The following is a 20,112-nucleotide window of genomic DNA, read 5'->3' on the forward strand; positions in this document are numbered from 1 at the left end:
CTTTGTTTGTTTCTGAATATTATGGATTGGCCAAGGGCCGTGACTTTTTGGGGACCGTTTAATGGCATTTTCGGCCGTCCGGGCCTTTTGTATGATCCGTTTGTGGCTTTTATTTGGCCGTTCGGGCCTTTCTGTAATTTTTGAGCGTTTGTTTTATCGTAACCGTTCGTTTGGTCGGTTTTTTGGATATCCGTGTGTTCGGCCTGGAGGGTGATCGGTCCTCCAGCGATGGCCGTGTCTTCGTTCCGTGCTTTGAGGAACAGTAGTGGCTTGTAATGGGGATGAAGTGAAAATAACTTGTAAAAAATTTTATTTGAATAGTTTGGGCCTCGTTAAAACCCTTCGTGAGGGAAAGAGTGCCCGAGGTTCTAAAAGAAAATAAAAGAAAATAAAGGGTGTTTAAACGGAAAATAAAGAGTGACTTATTTAAGTGTAGTATCTTCGCAAGTTGGCTGCGTTCCAAGTTCTTGGTATTTCGCTGCCGTCTAGTCGTTCGAGTTTATATGCTCCTTTTCCAATTACGGCCTTGATTCTGTATGGTCCTTCCCAGTTGGGAGCGAGCTTTCCTTCTCCTGGGGTCGGGGGACCGATGTCGTTTCGTCGTAGGACGAGGTCGTCGTCCGCAAATTCTCATCGGATGACGCCGTGGTTGTACCTTAGGCTGATTCTTTGTTTGAGTGCTAACTCTTTGACGTGAGCTATGCTTCTTTCTTCGTCCACGAGGTCTCGTTCTGCTTCTTCGTCGTTACCTCCGACCGTTTTCCTGGGGCTGGGGTCTCCGATTTCCACTGGAATGACTGCTTCCACGCCGTATGTTAGTCGGAAGGGCGTTTCTCCCGTGCTCGTTTGGGGTGTTGTTCGGTACGACCATAGGACTGATCCCAACTCTTCTGCCCATAGTCCCTTGGCTTCGTCGAGTCGTTTCTTGAGTCCTTTAACGATTATTTTGTTGGCGGATTCTACCTGCCCGTTTGTTTGGGGATGTTCTACCGAGCTGAAGCGATGGGATATGTGCAATCCTTCTAGGAGTTCTCTGAATTTTTTGTCGGTGAACTGGGTTCCGTTGTCCGAGATGATGACTTCGGGGATTCCAAATCGGGTAATGATCTGCCGTCAGACGAATTTTCGGCATTGGGTCGCTGTTATGGAGGCCAGGGGCTCGGCTTCAATCCATTTGGTGTAGTAGTCTATGGCGACGATGAGATATCTGAGTTGGCCGGGTGCTGTGGGGAAGGGCCCGACGAGGTCGATTCCCCAACTGCCGAATGGCCGTTCTGCCGATATAATGCTGAGTTGGTGCGGGGCAGCTTGGTGCATATTGGCATGCCTTTGGCATTTGTCGCAGCTTTTTGTTAATTGTATGGAATCTCGAATGATCGTGGGCCAGAAATAGCCAGCCCTGATGATTTTTTGGGCTAGCGTTTTTCCTCCGATGTGGTGACCGCAGCAGCCTTCGTGGATCTCGCGAAGTATGTATTCCGTGTTCCCGGGTTCGACACATTTGAGTAGGGGCTGCGAGAATCCGCGTTTGTATAGTTGTCCTGCTATGATGGTGTAGTTGGCGGCTTCCCTTTTTATTCGCCTTTCCTCTTTTGGGTCTGCTGGTAGGGTTCCGTTAAGGAGGTACTGTAGGATTGGATATGTCCAGGACTCCCGGTTTGAGGATTTTAGGTGTGCGCTGATTGTTGCTGATACGGAAGGCGACCTAACGATCTCCTGGATTAGCGATCTGTTACCGTGTCCCGATTTTGTGCTGGCTAGTTTGGAAAGCAGGTCCGCCCTGGCGTTTCGTTCCCTGGGGACGTGTTGTATGATAATGTTTTCGAATCCTTTCTTCAATTCATTTACCTTGTTGAGGTATTGTTGGAGTAAGGGCTCCCGGGTTTGGTAGCTTCCGTTTATTTGGGAACAGACCACCTGGGAGTCGGTATTTACTTCGAGTACCTTGGCGTCGACTTCCCGGGCTAGGGTTAGGCCTGCCAAGAGGGCTTCGTATTCTGCTTGGTTATTGGATACTGGAAAGTCGTATCGTATTGATTGTTCAATTATGATCCCGTTTTGGTTTTCGAGTATAATCCCGGCACCTCCGTGAGTGGAGTTTGATGAGCCGTCGACGTGCAGTTTCCATGGTTCGGGTGTGGGTTTAATCGGCGTCATCTCGGCGATGAAGTCGGTCAAGGCCTGCGCTTTGATGGCGTTTCGGGGTTCGAACCTGACCTGGAATTGGGATAACTCGATGGACCATGCTAGCATTCTTCCTACTAGGTCGGGCTTTTGTAATACCTGTTTGACCGTTTGGTCGGTTCGGACCGTTATGGGGTGAGCTTGGAAGTATTGTCGTAGTCGTCGGGAAGCCGAGAGGAGTGTGAAAGCTAGCTTTTCTAGACGTGAATAACGAGCTTCCGTATCCTGTAGGACCTTGCTTATGAAGTATATGGGTTTTTGTTCTTTTTTCTCGTTTTCCCGGACGAGTGCTGCGGCGATTGTTTCTTCCGTTATGGAGAGGTACAGGTATAGTGTTTCCCCTGTTTGAGGTTTTGCGAGGATTGGGGGCTCCGCTAGAACCCTTTTGAAGTGTTGGAAAGCTTCTTCGCATTCTGTCTCCCATTTGAAGGGGGTTCCTTTTTTCATAAGTTTGAAAAAAGGGATTGCCTTTTGGGCCGATGCCCCGAGGAACCGGGATAATGCGGTTAGTCGGCCGGTGAGTTTTTGGATTTCTTTGAGATTTTTGGGGCTTGTCATCTCGAGGACGGCACTGCATTTTTCTGGGTTTGCCTCGACTCCGCGTTGCGTGATCATGAAGCCGAGGAATTTCCCTGCTTCCATTCCGAAGGCACATTTTGTTGGGTTGAGTCGCATTTGGTGTTTTCGCAGGGTGTCCATTATTACCTTGAGGTCGTCGGTTAGTTGCTCCCCGGATTCCGTTTTGGCGAGCATATCATCAATGTAGACTTCTATTTTGTTTCCGGATAGGTTGCGAAATATCTTGTTAACAAGTCGCTGGTAGGTGGCTCCGGCGTTTTTTAAGCCGAAGGGCATTACTCTGTAGCAGTAGGTTCCGTCCGGGGTGATGAATGCTGTTTTTTCTTCGTCTGGGCGGTGCATCGGGATCTGGTTGTAGCCGGAGTATGCGTCCATGAAGCTGAGGTATCGGTGGCCGGATGCCGCATCCACTAGCCCGTTGATGTTCGGTAGGGGGAAGGCGTCCTTCGGGCATGCTTTGTTGAGATCTGTGTAGTCCACGCACATTCGCCATTTCCCGTTAGATTTTCTTACTAGTACGACGTTGGCTAGCCATGTCGTGTAAGGGAGTTCTCGGATGAAGTTGGCTTCGAGTAGGGCTTTCACCTGTTTTCGGACCTCGGTGGCTCGGTCTGGTGACATTTTTCGTCTTCTTTGTGCTACTGGTTTGGCTAGGGGGTCCACTGCCAGATGGTGAGACATAAGGTCGGGGCTTATTCCCGGCATATCGGCTGGTGTAAATGCGAACAAGTCTCTGTTTTGTTTCAAAAGTTGGTAGAGTTCTTCTTTGAGGTCGTAGGGGAGGTTTCTGTTGATGAAGGTGTATTCTTCTCTGGTTGGCCCTATCTGTAGCTTTTCCATGTCTCCTTCTGGTTCCGGCCTAAGTTGGCCGTCTAGTCGTGCGTCTAGGTCGGCAAGGAATATCCCGGCTGCATCCCGGGATTTCTTCCTTAGGGCTAAACTGTTGTTGTCGCATTCGGCTGCGACTTTCCGGTCTCCGTGGATGGTCCCGATGGTGCCGTCGTCGGCCCTGAACTTCATGAGGAGGTATTTGGTGAAGATGACTGCGGAGAAGTCGTTGATCGTTTTTCTCCCGAGAATGACGTTGTAGGCTGTGGAGTCTTTCAGGACTACGAATTCGGATAAGATCGTCTTTCTCTGATTGCTTGTTCCTATGGTGATGGGAAGGGTAACCGAGCCGTCTGGTTTGAGGAAGTTATCTCCGAGGCCCGTGACACCGTGGCGGTGTGTTTGGAGGTTGTCGTTGCGGAGTCCGAGTTTGTCGAAAGCTCCTCGGAAGAGGATGTTAGAGTCGGCGCCAGTGTCCACGAGTATTCTTCTTACTAGCCCTGTTCCGATTCGGGCTGATATGACGAAGGGGGCGTCTTCGGCGGAGGTGCCGTGTTGGCAGTCTTCCGGCAAGAAAGTTATCGTGCTGTCGGTTATTGTGACTGGGTCGTGGTGCCTGACGGCCATTATTTTGAGGTCTTTTTTCATTGTTAGCTTTGACTTGTTTGGAGCGTCCTTGCCCGTGATGACGTTTACTATGATGGTCGGATCCTCTTCGGGGTTTTCCCTGGGGGGCGGCTTTTGGGTTCTCGGGTTGCGCCCTTCTCTTTCCGGCGACTTGTCGATGTTGGCGCGTCTTGGTTCTCTGATGAATTTGGCGAACTCCGGGAGTTTGCCGTCTCGTATGGCCTGCTCGAGAGCGTCTTTAAGGTCAAAACAATCTTGTGTTTTGTGGCCGTAACCTCGGTGGTAGTCGCAGTAGAGGGCTTTGTTTCCTCCTGTTCTTTCCTTGAGTGGTCGGGCTTTGGGGATGATGCCTCGATCTGCTATTTGGTGGTATATCTCAGTAATTGGTGCTGTTAGGGGGGTGTAATTGGAGAATTTTCCTATTCTTGGGGGTCGGTGGGTTGGCTTAAGGTGGTCTCGTTGGTTTTCTTTGGGTGGCGGGTTATGACGGGGAGTCGGGTTGCCGTGTGGAGTAGCGACGTGCTGCCGCTTGTTGGCAGCGACGACCTGGCTGACTTCCTCGTCGTTGATGTAATCTTTGGCGACGTTCTGGATTTCGTGCATGGTCCATACTGGTTTAGTGGTGAGATGTTTGCGAAAGTCTTCATTCATGAGTCTGTTGGTTAGGCAGAGGCTGGCAACGGAATCCGTGAGTCCGTCGACCGTCAGGCATTCGTCGTTGAAGCGGTCGAGGTATTTTCTTGTAGATTCTTCTTGTTTCTGTGTGACCCCTAGCAAGCTGATGGGGTGTTTGGCTTTGGTGATTCGGGTCATGAACTGAGCCATGAATTTCCTTGTGATGTCGTGGAAGCTGGTTATGGATCCGTTCGGGAGGGCGTTGAACCATTTGATCGCTGGTCCGGCGAGGGTTACTGGGAAGGCTCTACATCGGACTGCGTCGGATGCTCCTTCCAGGTTCATTCTGGCCTCGAAAGCCGTTAAGTGTTCTTGAGGGTCTTTAATTCCGTCATACTTCATGTCGGTGGGTTTGTCGAAGCCTCTGGGGAGCTTTGCTCTTAAAATTCTTTCTGTGAAGGGCGTGGCTCCCATTATGACGTGGTCGTTCCTTGTGCGCTTGGTGTGTCATTGTCTCGGGTCTTCGTCCGAATCGTGCCGACGGTTCAGATCGTGGGATGCGCTGCGGTGGTGTTTTTTGCTGTGTCGCCGTTCTGGCGACTTTTCATGCCGGTAGTTGCGCGAGGCGCTACGATCATCTCTTCTATCATGTTGCCGGGTTGGCGACCTTCCGCGATAGGATCGTGGTCTGGACGTTGCCTGGCTTCCGTCTTGGTTGGCGTATCTTCCTTTGTCAGTAAGTTTACCTTCTAGTTCCTGGACTCGGAGGCAGAGATCCTGAATGATCTGTGTCGCTTTGTCCCTTGTCTTCTCGGGATGTTGTGGATTTGCAATTATGTGCTCGTTTGTTCGGTGGATGGTGCTGGCCATCCGGGCTCGGTTTATGACCTCTTGTTGTTCTGGGGTGGGATGACGTGGTCTGGAGTTATCTTGGCTTGATGGATTTTCGTCCAAGACACCCTCCATCTGGTTTGACTGTCGCAGGTCCCCACAGACGGCGCCAATGTACAGAATGCTTCTGATACGATATAGGAGGAGGATCGGGAACCCGCGGGACGAGTCAGATGTTGGATTGTCCAGATGGAGAGGAGGGGAGGTACCTGCAAAGACACTCCGACGCTCAAGTCAGAATGGATCTAAGAGGTATAAGGTGTGAGGAATGAATGAATACCTGGAGGGATTTGGGTCCTCTATTTATAGATGATGGTGGTTATCTTATCTTTATCTTATCTGGCTAAGATAAGAGGGACGTTTGAATTCAAAAGTTAGTTAGGAGCTCTAGAGGGCCGATTCGGGACCTTCTAGAGAGACGGAATGGGTTGACCCGGTAAGCCGGGTTCGGGTTCGGTCACGGGTCTGGGGTCCGTGGGCCAGATCCGTAACAGTTATTATTTATTTATATATAAATATATAATATTTAATTTATTTTTAATATATATTTTATATTTTAATATATATTATTTTATATAAATAATTAATTTTTTTTATGTAGATGTAATATGATTATTTTGATTAATACCTGAATAAGTTAGATCCGGAAGGCACTCAAGCACAGTAGAGGAACACTTGTCCCACTCGAATTTTGGCAACGAAATTGAGTAATTATGTATATATTTATATATATATATATATATTTTATTATTATATTATATAATTTGTCTCATAATAAAATATAAATTATTCCTAGTAATACAATTACTGATTAACTACCAAAGTGAAGTTTATTTTTCTAAATATAAATAAAATTAGTAGTAAATTTTTTAAAAGATTAATTAAAATAAAAAAGTATTTATTTATAATTGTTTCGAAAAATATATTTTTTTTGAGCTATACGTCAACAGCTCAATCTAGAACTGGAGTATCATCGTGAACTTAGACTCAAGCATAGTATCTGTAAAAAAGATTTCGATGCTCAAATCAATGAAAAATCATTTAAAAAATAAGTATATATCAATAGGGTAATAATATTAAATATTTTGTCTCATATCATCGGTCCTCATCCTGATTTATAGTTTAATCGAGATTGAATTATTCGTTGATTGGTGCCGAGATCTTTGTGGCCAACGTTAGGACGAGATTTTGAGAAAAAAAATTTGTTAGGTTACATTAAGGTAAGAGTTTGATTCAATTTGAATTTTATTTACTTTGATGGAAGTATGAGGTATAACCTATTATTTTCGACGTATAAGAGATATGATACAATAGTAATAACTCACGTGTATTTATTTTTATGTGAAATTAATAATTAAAAATTATAAGATGATAATTTAATTAAATATATTAAATTATTTAACAATTCTTAATGATCAAATGTACTTAAATTATACTTTTATTTATATATCAATATTCTTTATTTTATTTTAAACTTACGTAGTATTTATTAAAATATTCATTAAGATATATAAATAGGATTTAACTTGGATATATTATAATTCTGTAAAAATTCTATATTGTCATTCGATTACATTTTTATTATAGAAAAATATAAAAAAACAACTCTTCTACAAGTTAATATAAATTAATTTTATTATAATTTAAATTTTATAAATAAATAAAAATTTAAAAATTAAAATTTAAAATTTAAAAAAATTTATTTACATTTATTCTAATTATATTTATAATATATAATAAAAATAATTTATAAAAAAATAATCTATTTTTATTCACTTAAAAACAATCAAATATCTCTTTCTATAAATCTATCGTTTCGACGTAGTTTTTGGCGTCGCTATCCACCAATCACCGCCGCGTCTTTTGCATAAAATTATTTTGATAGATGTATAAACGTTAAAGTTTAATAAGTATGAAAACATAGAATTAAATGAATTATATTAATATAATTTTTGTCGTCGTACGTGGAATATATACACTTGAGTATGTACGTGGAAAATATGAACATTGGACTGTTTCCTTCTTCTCCGATGCCTTCTTTGATTTGGATCTTCCTCTTTGCATATCTGTCAGCCATTAATTAATAATAATCTTACCAAAACAGTTGCCCACCTTTGAGACTCGAGAATAGAGTCGTCGTCGCAGAAAGTTATGTTGACTAATATTTCAGTTTTGCACCAATCTACAATGCAAAATAAATGCATATAAAAATAATATGGAATGTGACTCTTTTAAAATTATATTGTCTTAAAAAATATATTATTAAATAAATTTAAAAATAATTAAAATATAATTTTATTAACATTGTCATTCTAAATTTTTTTTAATTTAATATTTAAAAGTTTAATAAAATTAAATTAAATCCTAAAATTTATCTAAATATGTTGATAATGTGTTAATAACGTATTGATTAGATATATTAATATATTGTAATTTGTATTTTTTACGTAAATTCTATGTGATTAAAATTTATTAGAGTTTCAAAAATTTTATTGTTGTTCCAAAAACAAAAAAAAAATTAAAATTAAATTTGTTATTATTATTGTTGTGAAATTTTATAAAGCCAATCAAACTTGTAATAAGTCTAATAAATTTTAGTCATATAAAATTTAGGTAAAAATTTAAATATTAATAAATTAACGTGCAAAATCAATATGTCATTACGAAATTAACTCAACTATTAACATGAATTACTATTATAAATTTTGGAATTGAATTGAGGCCATAAGAATCAATTTAAGTTAAACTTTAAATTTCTATAAAAATTAAAATGACTGATGACTAAATACCCCATCACTTGTTACGTACTTAGCTTGTTCTATTATTATGAGAGAACAACAATTCAATTTTAATGAGAATGAGGAAGATCACAAATAGAACTAGTAGTTTGTTTTCCATTTTTTGTTGCCTCCTTTGTTTGTTAATCATATCTACTCAAAGCTGCTGCTACGCACAAGAAGATGGTTTCCGATCGTACTCCTGTGACAACGGAAAAGGAAACTACACAGCAAACAGCACCTACCACAAAAACCTCAACACCCTTCTCTCCACTCTCATTTCCAACACTCAAATCGACTACGGTTACTACAACTTCTCGTACGGCCAAGACGACAACAAAGTAAACGCCGTTGGGCTTTGCCAAGGAGACCTTAACCAAAACGATTGTCGTCGCTGCCTCAACAATTCCATAACCCTTCTCACACAGCTTTGTCCAAACCAGAAGGAAGCCATAGGCTGGTACGACACCTGCATGCTCCGCTACTCTAACCGCACCATCTTCGGCAACCACCACGTCGATGATTCCCCTAAGATTTACCTGTGGAACCCCCAGAACGCCACGGACTTGCCCGTGTTTAATCAAAACCTCAAGAGCTTGATGTCAAACCTAATAGACAAGGCCATTACCGGCGACTCTCGCCGGAAATACGCGGCGGCGAGCGTCAACAGTACGGGCTTTCAAAACATATATGGAGTTGCACAGTGCACGCCGGATCTGTCTAGCCTAGAGTGTGATCAATGCTTGGAGGGGCATGTCTCAGATATTCCGGCTTGTTGTGATGGGAAGAGAGGTGGGAGGGTTCTTACTCCAAGTTGTTACATTAGATATGAAGTTTACCCCTTCTTTCAGCCTACTACCGCTCATAATGCACCCCCTCCGTCATCGTTGTCGCCGCCACCGCATTCCTCCTCCACCCCTACTTCCTCTTCGGATGGTCAAGGTCAAGGTCAACTATTGATTTATATGACGTAGTCTCTGTGTGTTCATTAATACTTACCTTTTAAATTATTTTAGTATAAATATTAAAAAATAAAATAGTATGCCATTACAAAATATTATTTTGTTATTTTCATATGATAGATATTTTTAGAGATTAATGAATTTGATGGAGTGATTAGAATTGCATTATGAAGAATTCAAAATTTTTTCCGCCTTGTTGCTTACAATTGAATCAATCACACCCAAAACAAATTATCTTATAAAATAATAATCCGTTGGATGCAGGAAAGACCAACAGATTGCGAATTGTCATCTTCGTAGCAGTGCCAACTGTTATTGTTTCCGTGCTCATCGGTTCTATATGCATCTATTTATTAAGAGTAAGAAAGCCAAGGAGGACTTCTGAAAGCAATTCATGTAAGGCTTTTACTTTAATTTAATTTGACTGCACTAATCATATTTGGAAACCTTAACCCTGTTGATTATTTCCATGCATGTGAAGCTGATGAAGGTGTTGAACAAGAGATTATAACCAATGAGTCATTGCAATTTGACTTTGATACCATACGAGTTGCTACAGATGATTTCTCGAATTCTAATAAACTAGGACAAGGTGGATTTGGAGCTGTTTATAAGGTTAGTTTATTATCCGTCTAATTTAAATTAAAGAGCCAGTAACTTGCCCAAGAAAGAACTAAAATTCACGTATGATGTTAAAATTTCAGGGGAGACTCTCCAATGGACAAATGATTGCTGTCAAAAGGTTGTCAAGGGACTCAGGACAAGGAGCTACGGAATTTAAGAATGAAGTGCTTTTATTGGTCAAGCTTCAACATCGAAATTTAGTTAAACTTCTTGGTTTTTGTTTGGAAGGAAGTGAAAGATTACTTGTTTATGAATTCGTTCCTAACAAAAGTCTTGATTACTTCATATTTGGTAGGTTTGTAATAATTAGACTATTACTCACCACATCAATTCATGTTAAATATATATAGTTTTCGCTCATGGCTATGGTCTCCCTGCAGATCCTATCAAGAGAAATCAACTGAATTGGGCAAGCCGATATAAAATCATTGAAGGTGTTGCTCGAGCTCTTCTTTATCTTCACGAAGATTCTAGGTTGCGCATTATACATCGGGATCTTAAAGCAAGTAATATCCTCTTAGACGATAACATGAATCCTAAGATAGCAGATTTTGGATTGGCAAGATTGTTTGACAGAGATCAAACTCAAGGAAATACTAATCAAATTGCCGGAACCTAGTAAGTTTTAGAATGTGCTAAAACTTATTCATTATTAATTATATATGTTCTGGCATGTTGAGTTTGAGTTTGATGATGATTATGTTAAAACATATTCTCTTTGAAAAACTTCTTTATTCACATTAAAAGAGCAAAAAATTATGTGATGAAAATATAATTAACCGTTATGTTTAAAATATTGATATACAGTGGATATATGGCACCCGAATATGCAATGTATGGACAATTTTCAACGAAGTCAGATGTATTTAGTTTTGGTGTAATAGTGCTTGAAATTTTGAGTGGCAAAAGACACATTGGGAATGGCAATGGGGAGAGTGAAGAACAGCTAATAAGCTTTGTAAGTCCTCCTGCTCTCTATTGCATATAGAAAGTTATTTTATCTTAACACTTAAAACATTAATAATATATGTAACTTGTGTGACTGGCCAAATTCTTTCAGGTATGGAGAAATTGGAGGGAAGGAACAGCTATAAATATTGCAGATCCATCATTAAGCAACATTTCACCAAATGAAATTATGAGATGCGTCCACATTGGTTTACTTTGTGTTCAAGAAAATTTAGCAGATAGGCCAAACATGGGTTCTATTGTATTAATGCTGAATAGTTATTCTGTGACTCTGCCAACACCTTCAGAACCTGCATTTTTTGTGGGGAGTAGAACTAGAAGCCGTCCATTATCAGATATACAATCAGGGGGGAATAATTCATCAACAAGTAATAAATCAGCTCAAGAATCAGAAAATGAAGCTTCCATTACTGAGCTATATCCTCGCTAAAATTTGGTTCTGGTATTGAAGTCATTGATGTTAAGAATTTTATTTTTCTGTTACATTTATGGTGTATGTGTATACATGCAGGATCAGCAAGCTTTGGAAAAGCATAATTTCCATTTTTAATTTTAATAATTTAAGTGTGAAAACTGATTCAAGATATAGGATCAGAACACGAATTTCTTTATGTTTAAATCAGATTATGTTACATCAATCCTCAGTTATATATTATTTCCTGCTATATGTTGTTAATTTAGAAGGGGTAATTTGTTGAGCAAACAAAAGTATATGACGATATGAAAATAAGAAGGTATATTTTTTCAGAAATGTTTGATAACAAAAAATAACTAGCCAAAAAGAGAAAATATTCCGTTTGGTCCCTCAAGTTACACTCGAGCCTTAATTTAGTGCTTGACGTTTCAATTGCCTCTATTTAGTTCTTAAACTTTATAAATTTTAATCACTTTAGTCTCTGCGATAGTTTTCGCCACAGAGTCATTCAACAAAATGTTATGCCGTCTAACGGATATATTACGTGGTATTTGAAACTTTTACATCAATTTAGTCATTAAAATTAAATATACATTAAAATATAAAATACGTGTTAAAAATGAATTAAATTATACATGTATTTATATAAAAATACATTATGGTTGATTTTTGAATAACTAACGGTCTAATAATAAAAAATATTCTTTTATTCCTTGAAAAAAAATGCTACAAAAATACATTGACTTAGTTTACTTGGAAGATGGGAGACCAGAAAAGGGAAAAAAGCCTATAATTAAAAAAAAAAAAAAACCTCTATCTGTATATGCAATGGTTAATTATATTTAGGTAGATGATAATTAAATTGAATGATAAGAATTTAAGAAAAAATGAAAATAAAAAGTCACCAATTTCGACATTTTAGTGTGGATTGGTAATTTGGCATGTATAACACGCACAAGGTTTTAATTCTGTATTGGACGCACGCATTGCTGATTGTCATAATTTGAATTTTAATAGCATGGACCACTTCATAGAGCTTGATCAAAGTTGATTTGGAAAATGCAGATAGTAATTAGTGACAAGGCTTGCCATGCATAACCAACCAACCAATAAGGAGGGTTCATCAAAGCATTCCAAACGTGTGTGACCAACTCTACAACACAGAAAGACTTGCCCAAAATATGGTATAAGGTGTGAACCCAGGTACATTCATGGAACTTGCATTGCATTGTTCTGAGAAAAGTCGATTTGGAAAGTCTATATAGGCAGTGTCATTATATTCCCACCCCATGATACACGCTAAAATCCAACTCAAATAAAGATCTATGGAATGGAATGGAGTACTTTTTTGTTACAATTTTTTCTTCGGATAACTAAGTACTATTATGTAGGGATCAAGTCTTCTCTTGTTAAAACAATACAACAATTATAACAACAAAATTTTATTCCACTAAATAGTATCGGTTACATGGATTAAATGACGTCATTAAGTCTTATCATGTATAATTTTTTACAAGTAAATCTTTTTTCACCAACTCTTACATGATCTTTAGTTCTTTTCTGTCTTTTGCTCTGCCTTCTATTTGATTTACCCTCCTAATTGGATAAATTGTCATCTTCTTTTCACATGTCCAAACTATTTAGACAAGATTCTACCATCTTCTCGATAAAATAACAAGAAAATTTCATCTATAAAATCTAGCAACTTGAAAGTAGTTGAGCCACTTGAATCATCCATAATGTCTCTTCTTTTTATAAGCCTACTTTCCTTCCTTTTTATAAGCCACTTGAAAATGGTGTTGGAAGTGCCTCAGTAGGTCCAAGGAACATAACCATATATGGTGTTGTTCAGTGTACTCCTGATTTGTCTGAGAAAGAAGATTGGTGCTGGAGTCGTTAGAGCAAGTTGCTTTCTTAGATATAACACCTCAATCTTCTATGACCCTTCAAGACCAGCACTTTCACCTTTACCTCAAGGTACTTTACCTTATGATGTTCCTTCTTTTGCCTCCCATATTTGATTATTTTTGTTTTCACTTATTAGTTACTGATGTTTTGTTTTTTTTCAACCGAGGTACAATCACCATCTCTATCTTTGAATCCATCATCAGCACCTTCACCACAAGGTACTTGAGCTATGATTTTATGCTTAGTTTACTTTTTCAATTGATAATTGGTTATCTTTCATTATCCATTAAATGTCCTAATGGATCACTATGGTTTTGGCTTTTTGGCTTTTTGCAGGGACAAATAATGCATCAACTACTGCAGTTCATTTATTGTTATTATTGTTGTTGGGTTCATTTTTAGCTGTATCTATATAAGGAGGCCAGCACAATTTTTTGAAGCAATTCTTTCTAATAAGGACGAGTTGTTATTAGTATTGATATTAGTATTATTGAGTATTTATATGTTACAACTTTTTTTATGGATATAACTTTTTGTTTTTTATTATGAAACCAGATATTGTTGTTGAATCTTTTATCTCTAGCCATTAAAATTGGTTGTTGTATATGAATTGTTGTTGTTGTTCGAGTCATGCGTGTTAAAAAGGATAGAATTAGATGAAATATTAGAGAGAGCAAAAAATATTTATATAATAAAATAAGATTAAAATAAAATTTTAAGTAAAGTTAAACTCATATAATTTACATGTAAAAAAAAATTAAAATTAAAATGATCATTACCCTCCTTTTTTTACTTTTTTACTATGTGACTCCGCCACTGCGTGTTGATTAATATTTAATATTATGATTGTTTGTAAGTAATTAATTCTTACACATTGATATAGTTAGAATTTAATTTCTAGTCAATTATTATTCGATAGTGTTTTGTTAGATTTTCTAATACCTTTTCTCTTTTTATCTTATTGTTGTTGTTATTATTTTGTCTATCTCTTACATATTTGCCATATCTTTTCAATTCGCCATGAATAAAATAAACTTTTATGATATTTTAAATGTTTTTGATATTAAAAATTACCTCTTTATTATTACTAAATGATAAGGTAGTGTTTTAGATTTATTTGTATGTATCTGTTTTTTTATTATTATTTGCTTGCTAAGCTCATCTTCGATTGAAATGATATCATGATTCATGAAAAAATAGCTATTATTTTTAATTAGTGAAATATTATATTTATTGATAAAATTGCTTGAACGTGAGAAGTGGTTGAATCAAGTTAACTTAAAATTAAAGTTTAAAATTGAAGTTTTAATGCTGTTTTTGCGAAAGTTAATTATGCAAGAAATTTTTTTGATTTTATCTCTAAAACCAGATAAAAACAAAGAAGAAAAGAAGAGAATGAGGTTAGGTTAGCATGTATCTTGGTTCAGTTTTCAAGTATTATGAAGCTTACATTCAATTTCTATCACAAGGTAGAATTTTCATTGTAATCAAACATATTACAAATACCAATACTAATGAATTACAACTTAATTTATTTAGTATCTTCTACTAAGCTTTCTATCCCAAAGCCTAGCAACCCAAGTACTATCCCAACTTGAAAGGAGAATCTAACAAGATTCAGAAACATTAAGTACTATCCCAACTTAACAAGGGAAACCTACAGATTCAATTTACCACCAAATGCTATCCCAACTTGACAAGGGGAACTAAACCTTAGTTCAACAAAAGACACAAAACCATATTACACAAACATTTTTTTGATTTTTTCATGTATTTCTCTTGCCTCTTCTCTGTGGTTTTTTCAACTCATATTTATAAGCCTTTTTCTCAAATACAGAAAGATGATATTAGATAGGCGTAACAAAGAAAATCTGAAATAAAGCACAAATTGAAGAAAAATGATTTCAACTCAAGTGTTTTAAGATAATGTATTACTCTATTTTTCTTACTTTCAAATGTTGAAGTGAGACTTCTTTTATAAAATCAACTTTCTCTTCTAATTTATTCTTGCCTCTTCTAATTCTTTATACCATCAATCCGTTAAAACTGTTTCCATTAGCATACAATCTTTTTTTTATTCTACTCCACTAATACTATTTGTTAGAGGTCTGATCTACCAATTTCTATTGTTCTTGAAACTGCTGTTTTTTTTTTGACATGCAAAATATTTTCATTTTTGTGCCATTATAATTGTTGTCCATTGTTCTTTAATTTTATTTTGCTCTACCCAACTTTATAAATATTACTTCACTGATGTCTTTTGTGTGGTGGTATTGTTCTTGTATGTTGTTTGTGTCCTTATGCTCCAACTGTCTCATAATAGTGCCAAATATCTTTCTTGCTTTTTCTTTTTTGTTCCAACCATTAGCATTGAGTGTCCTCTCTCTTAGCTCATGGGAAGATGGGACTGATTTGTTGTTCATTAAAATATAATTGGTTGTTGCTTTAGAGCTGTGACATATATGAAGTTGCCGATGCAACATTAACTTGGGCTGTAAATGGGCATGCATTACTTAACACATACATTAAATAAATTTGGGTTTTAATCCAAGAAATATTTGTTATCATTTATAAGATTCAAAATCAAACTTAACTCAATATTTATATTTGTATTATATTTATTCTTGCCTGATAATATTTAAGTTTATTAAATATGTGTATTAGATAATAAATTTTATTAAATAATAAAATGTATATAATTTTATTTAAATTTAAGATTAATTTTTAACACTATTTTATTAAATAATTTTTTACATATAAAATTAATTTATTTTAGTTGTGCAAGTTTAAATCTTAGTTACTTTTTAACAAATTTTTTCTATTAGTCTTGGGTCTTTACCCACTTTGTGGTTGACTAATCAATGGTTAAGCAATTGAAATCCACCGCAAAGAAGGTGACTGAGTATAATTTGTTGTACCTGCTACTTATTATCTTGAAGTCATTCATGAAGAAAATAAAGACATTATCCACGACTTTTAGAACTGCCGCTATCCCCATACGCATTGAAGTAGTTTGAATGAATTTGCCTCAACACACCTCCCTCATTTGTTAATGTTTTTTATCATTCAAGCTCAGCTAGGTTTGTAACTTGTGAAAGATCAGGTAGGTTGTTTTCTTCTCTTTGTTGTCTCCTCTTAATGTTAATCACATGCGACGCCCAACAATATGATTTCATATATTACAAGTGTCAGAATGAGAAAGGTAACTACACAGAAAACAGCACCTACCATAAAAACCTCCATACCCTGTTTTCCACTCTCGCTTCCGACACAAAAATCGACTACGGTTTCTACAACTTGTCGTACGGCCAAAACACGACAAAGTAAACGCCGTTGGGCTTTGCCAAGGAGACCTTAACCAAAGCGATTGTAGAAGGTGTCTAAACGATTCGAGAATCGTTCTTCCAAAGCATTGCCCAAACCAGAAAGAAGCTGTAGGCTGGTACGATCAATGCATGCATGCTCCAATACTCAAACCGCACCATCTTCGGCAGTGGCTACGTTGACAATACCCCTATGCAATACTTGATTAACACGGACAACGCAACGGATGTGCAAGTGTTCAAACAAGAACGCGCAAGCTTGATGTCAAATCTGAGAAACAACGTGAGTGCAACCGGTGACTCTCGCCGCAAATATGCTGCGGAGAGTGTCACTGGTACGGATTTTCAAACCATATATGGGCTTGTGCAGTGCACGCCGGATCTTTCTAGCCAAAAGTGTGACGAATGTTTGGAGGGGATCGTGGATGTAACTCTGAATGATGGGAAGAAAGGTGGGAGAGTTCTTACTCCAAGATGTCATATTAGGTTTGAAACATACCGTTTCTTTCAGTTTCAGCCTACTACTACTACTAATAACAACACTACTACTTCCAAATCGCGATTTGTGATCGTCGTAGCAGTGCCATCTGTTACTGTTTTGGTGTTCATCATGTGTTCTATATGCGTCTATTTAAAAGTGAAAAGGCCAAGCAAACTTTCTGAAAGCACATGTAAGGCTACTCTTAGAACTATTTTCAATTTGGTTCTTTATTTTGAATGCTTTATCAAATTTAAAAACTACTTACATCATTACCCTGTTGATTCCTATCCCATGCATGTGAAACTGAAGATGTTGAAGAAGAAATTACGATGAACGAGTCGTTGCAGTTCGACTTTGATAGTGTTGGAAATAATACATCATTCCCTCTTGAGAAAATATCTTTCCCAGATAAATAAAATAGACACAACCACAACACAAGAATTTAACGTGGAAACTCTAATGACTGGAGAAAAAATCACGGTCGTTGCCAAATGACAACCAGAAAATATCACTATGTGAAAATTGTTACAACACATAAACTTCTTTCTCTCTAACACCGACATCCCGGTACACCCACACTCTCAAAGCAAATATTTAACTATACCTCACAACACTCTCTAATCAAAGAGTATAGAGGAAAAGAAAAATCAGATACAAGCTTTAAGTGTTTTCGACTGGTGCAAAAAATTATGGAGAACTTAGCCTCATATTTATAGCCTAGGCCACCCACTCTATTTGCTATCCTAAGTAATATGAGACTAATTTAACCAAATCCTAACAGATACCATACGAGTTGTTACAAGTGATTTCTCAAATTCTAATAAACTAGGACAAGGTGGATTTGGAGTAGTTTATAAGGTATAAGATCACACTATTTTACTCTAACAGATATTATTTTTATTAATTAGTTTACACGTCAAATTTAAGTACGGTAAGAATGTAAGATGTATATGCATGGTGACTCACTCAAGAAAAAAAATTTAAAAACTAAAATCACATATATGATATATTTCAGGTCAGCTCTCCAATGGACAAATGATTGCCGTCAAAAGGTTGTCAAAGGACTCTGGCCAAGGAGCTACGGAGTTTAAGAATGAAGTGCTTTTATTGGCCAAACTTCAACATCGAAATTTGGTTAAGCTCCTTGGTTTTTGTTTGGAAGGAATTGAAAGGTTGCTTATTTATGAGTTTGTTCCTAAGAAAAGTCTTGATTACTTCATATTTGGTACGTTCATCATAATAATAGGACTATTACCCACTAAATCAGTTCAAGTTAAATATAGTTTTTAAGCTCATGGTCATGGTGTACATGTAGATCCAATCAAGAGACGACAATTGAATTGGACAAGCCGGTACAAAATCATTAAAGGTGTTGCTCGAGCTCTTCTTTATCTTCATGAAGATTCTAGATTTCATATTATACATCGTGACCTCAAAACAAGTAATATCCTCTTAGATGATGATATGAATCCTAAGATAGCAGATTTTGGATTAGCAAAACTGTTTGGCACGGATCAAACTCAGGGAAATACGAATCAAATTGTGGGAATATAGTAAGTTTTATTTAGAATTATACTAGAACTTATTAATTATTGACATCTCTTAGTAACTATCAATTGACTATCTATCTATAGGACTTGAGTTTTATGACTATTATGTTAAAACTACATAATACTTTTTGAAAAACTTACAGAAAACTGAATCAACATCAACTACTTTTTCTTGAATCATGTCATATGTTCAAAATCTTGACATGCAATGGATATATGGCACCCGAATATGCAATGTACTGACAATTTTCAACAAAGTCAGATGTTTTTAGTTTTGGTGTAATAGTCCTTGAAATTGTGAGCGGCAAAAGGCACATTGAGAATGGCAGTGAGGAGAGTATAGAGCAGCTACTAAGCTTTGTAAGTCCTCCTCCTCTGTATATTCATATAGAAGGTTATGTTATCTTAAACATAATGTATGTAACATCTGTGTGTGACTGATCAAATTCTTGCAGGTTTGGAGAAATTGGAAGGAGAGAACAGCTATAAATATCATAGATCCATCATTAAGCAATATTTCACCAAATGACGTTATGAGATGCGTCCACATTGGTTTGCTTTGTGTTCAAGAAGATTTAGCGCATAGATCAAACATGAGTTCTATTGTATTGATGCTGGATAGTTGTTCTGTAACTATGCCAACACCTTCAGAACCTGCATTTTTTCTGGGGACTACTAGAACTAGAAGCCTTCCATTATCAGACATACATTCAGCGGAGAATAATACAACAACAAGAACAAGTGAATCCACAAGTAAATCAGCTCAAGAATCAGAAAATGAGGCTTCCGTTACTGAGCTATATCCTCGCTAAAGTGTTCTTTATTTTCTATTAAGGAAAGCAAGGTTGGCTAGTTAGGATTCTCGTCAAGTTCTGCTGGTCCAGCTTATTGTTGTAATAATTGAGCAATAAGTAGATTCTCAAATTTTGTGATAGATTTATAGGTCTTGATAAAAACAAATATTAAGTAAAATTTTGAAAAATGATAATGGTGTACGTTTTGTTAACTAAAGAGCTTGGAAATAGTTAACATAAAATGGGAGAACAAAAAAAACAAACTGTGCAACCACTAAATTAAGGAAAAGTCTAGGAGACCAACAACTTTATTAAATTCTGGCCAGCATGTAACTAGCAAAAGAAAATCTCACACTATTAAAAACATCACTGATGACTACTTGATGGCTACAAATCACAAAAGTTGCTGGCCTCTAGCACTCCTCATGCATGTGGTAACGTACACTTCTCTAAGAAAGGAGCGGGTCATAGGAACCAAGACTTGGTATTTGCAAAACTCTCAAGAACAGCAACATTGATAGAATTTTTCGACAAATTGAACAGGTATACTCTGAAAGAGTTTTATTATTTAAAGAGGATAAATTT

The 20,112-nt window shown here is 37.1% G+C and overlaps 2 protein-coding genes and 1 pseudogene across 3 annotated transcripts; 2 read left to right on the forward strand and 1 right to left on the reverse strand.

The window, feature by feature from the left end:
- Window positions 1-630: 630 nt before the first annotated feature.
- Window positions 631-5,307, reverse strand: LOC130950192 (uncharacterized). The gene is made up of 2 exons (XM_057878724.1): window positions 1,945-5,307; window positions 631-1,107 (listed from the first exon to the last, which is right to left on the reverse strand). The coding sequence occupies exons 1-2, from the start codon at window positions 5,305-5,307 to the stop codon at window positions 631-633; spliced, it is 3,840 nt and encodes a 1,279-aa protein (XP_057734707.1).
- A 3,184-nt stretch (window positions 5,308-8,491) lies between these two features.
- LOC130948205 (cysteine-rich receptor-like protein kinase 26) lies at window positions 8,492-11,721 on the forward strand. 2 transcript variants are annotated; one of them, XM_057876918.1, is made up of 7 exons: window positions 8,492-9,449; window positions 9,728-9,859; window positions 9,945-10,078; window positions 10,168-10,378; window positions 10,468-10,705; window positions 10,895-11,045; window positions 11,148-11,721. In XM_057876918.1, the coding sequence occupies exons 1-7, from the start codon at window positions 8,576-8,578 to the stop codon at window positions 11,484-11,486; spliced, it is 2,079 nt and encodes a 692-aa protein (XP_057732901.1). In that variant the 5' UTR covers window positions 8,492-8,575; the 3' UTR covers window positions 11,487-11,721. The 2 variants fall into 2 exon arrangements, with proteins under 2 accessions (XP_057732901.1, XP_057732902.1); XM_057876919.1 differs by having other exon boundaries at window positions 8,492-9,443.
- A 1,055-nt stretch (window positions 11,722-12,776) lies between these two features.
- LOC130948208 (cysteine-rich receptor-like protein kinase 44) lies at window positions 12,777-19,777 on the forward strand (annotated as a pseudogene).
- The last annotated feature ends 335 nt before the right edge of the window (window positions 19,778-20,112 follow it).

This window comes from Arachis stenosperma, chromosome 9 (genome assembly GCF_014773155.1).
Source record: "Arachis stenosperma cultivar V10309 chromosome 9, arast.V10309.gnm1.PFL2, whole genome shotgun sequence".
Classification (NCBI taxonomy): Eukaryota; Viridiplantae; Streptophyta; class Magnoliopsida; order Fabales; family Fabaceae; genus Arachis; species Arachis stenosperma.

Bases quoted from the DNA above. Each gene is read 5' to 3' on its own strand.
- LOC130950192 (XM_057878724.1), bottom strand. From the start codon at position 5,307: ATGGGAGCCACGCCCTTCACAGAAAGAATTTTAAGAGCAAAGCTCCCC. The intron at 1,108-1,944 runs GTACTCGAAGTA...GTCTGACGGCAG, and splicing joins CCCGGGAAGTCGACGCCAAG to ATCATTACCCGATTTGGAAT.
- LOC130948205 (XM_057876918.1), top strand. From the start codon at position 8,576: ATGAGAATGAGGAAGATCACAAATAGAACTAGTAGTTTGTTTTCCATT. The intron at 10,079-10,167 runs GTTAGTTTATTA...TTAAAATTTCAG, and splicing joins GATTTGGAGCTGTTTATAAG to GGGAGACTCTCCAATGGACA. The intron at 10,379-10,467 runs GTAGGTTTGTAA...GTCTCCCTGCAG, and splicing joins TCTTGATTACTTCATATTTG to ATCCTATCAAGAGAAATCAA.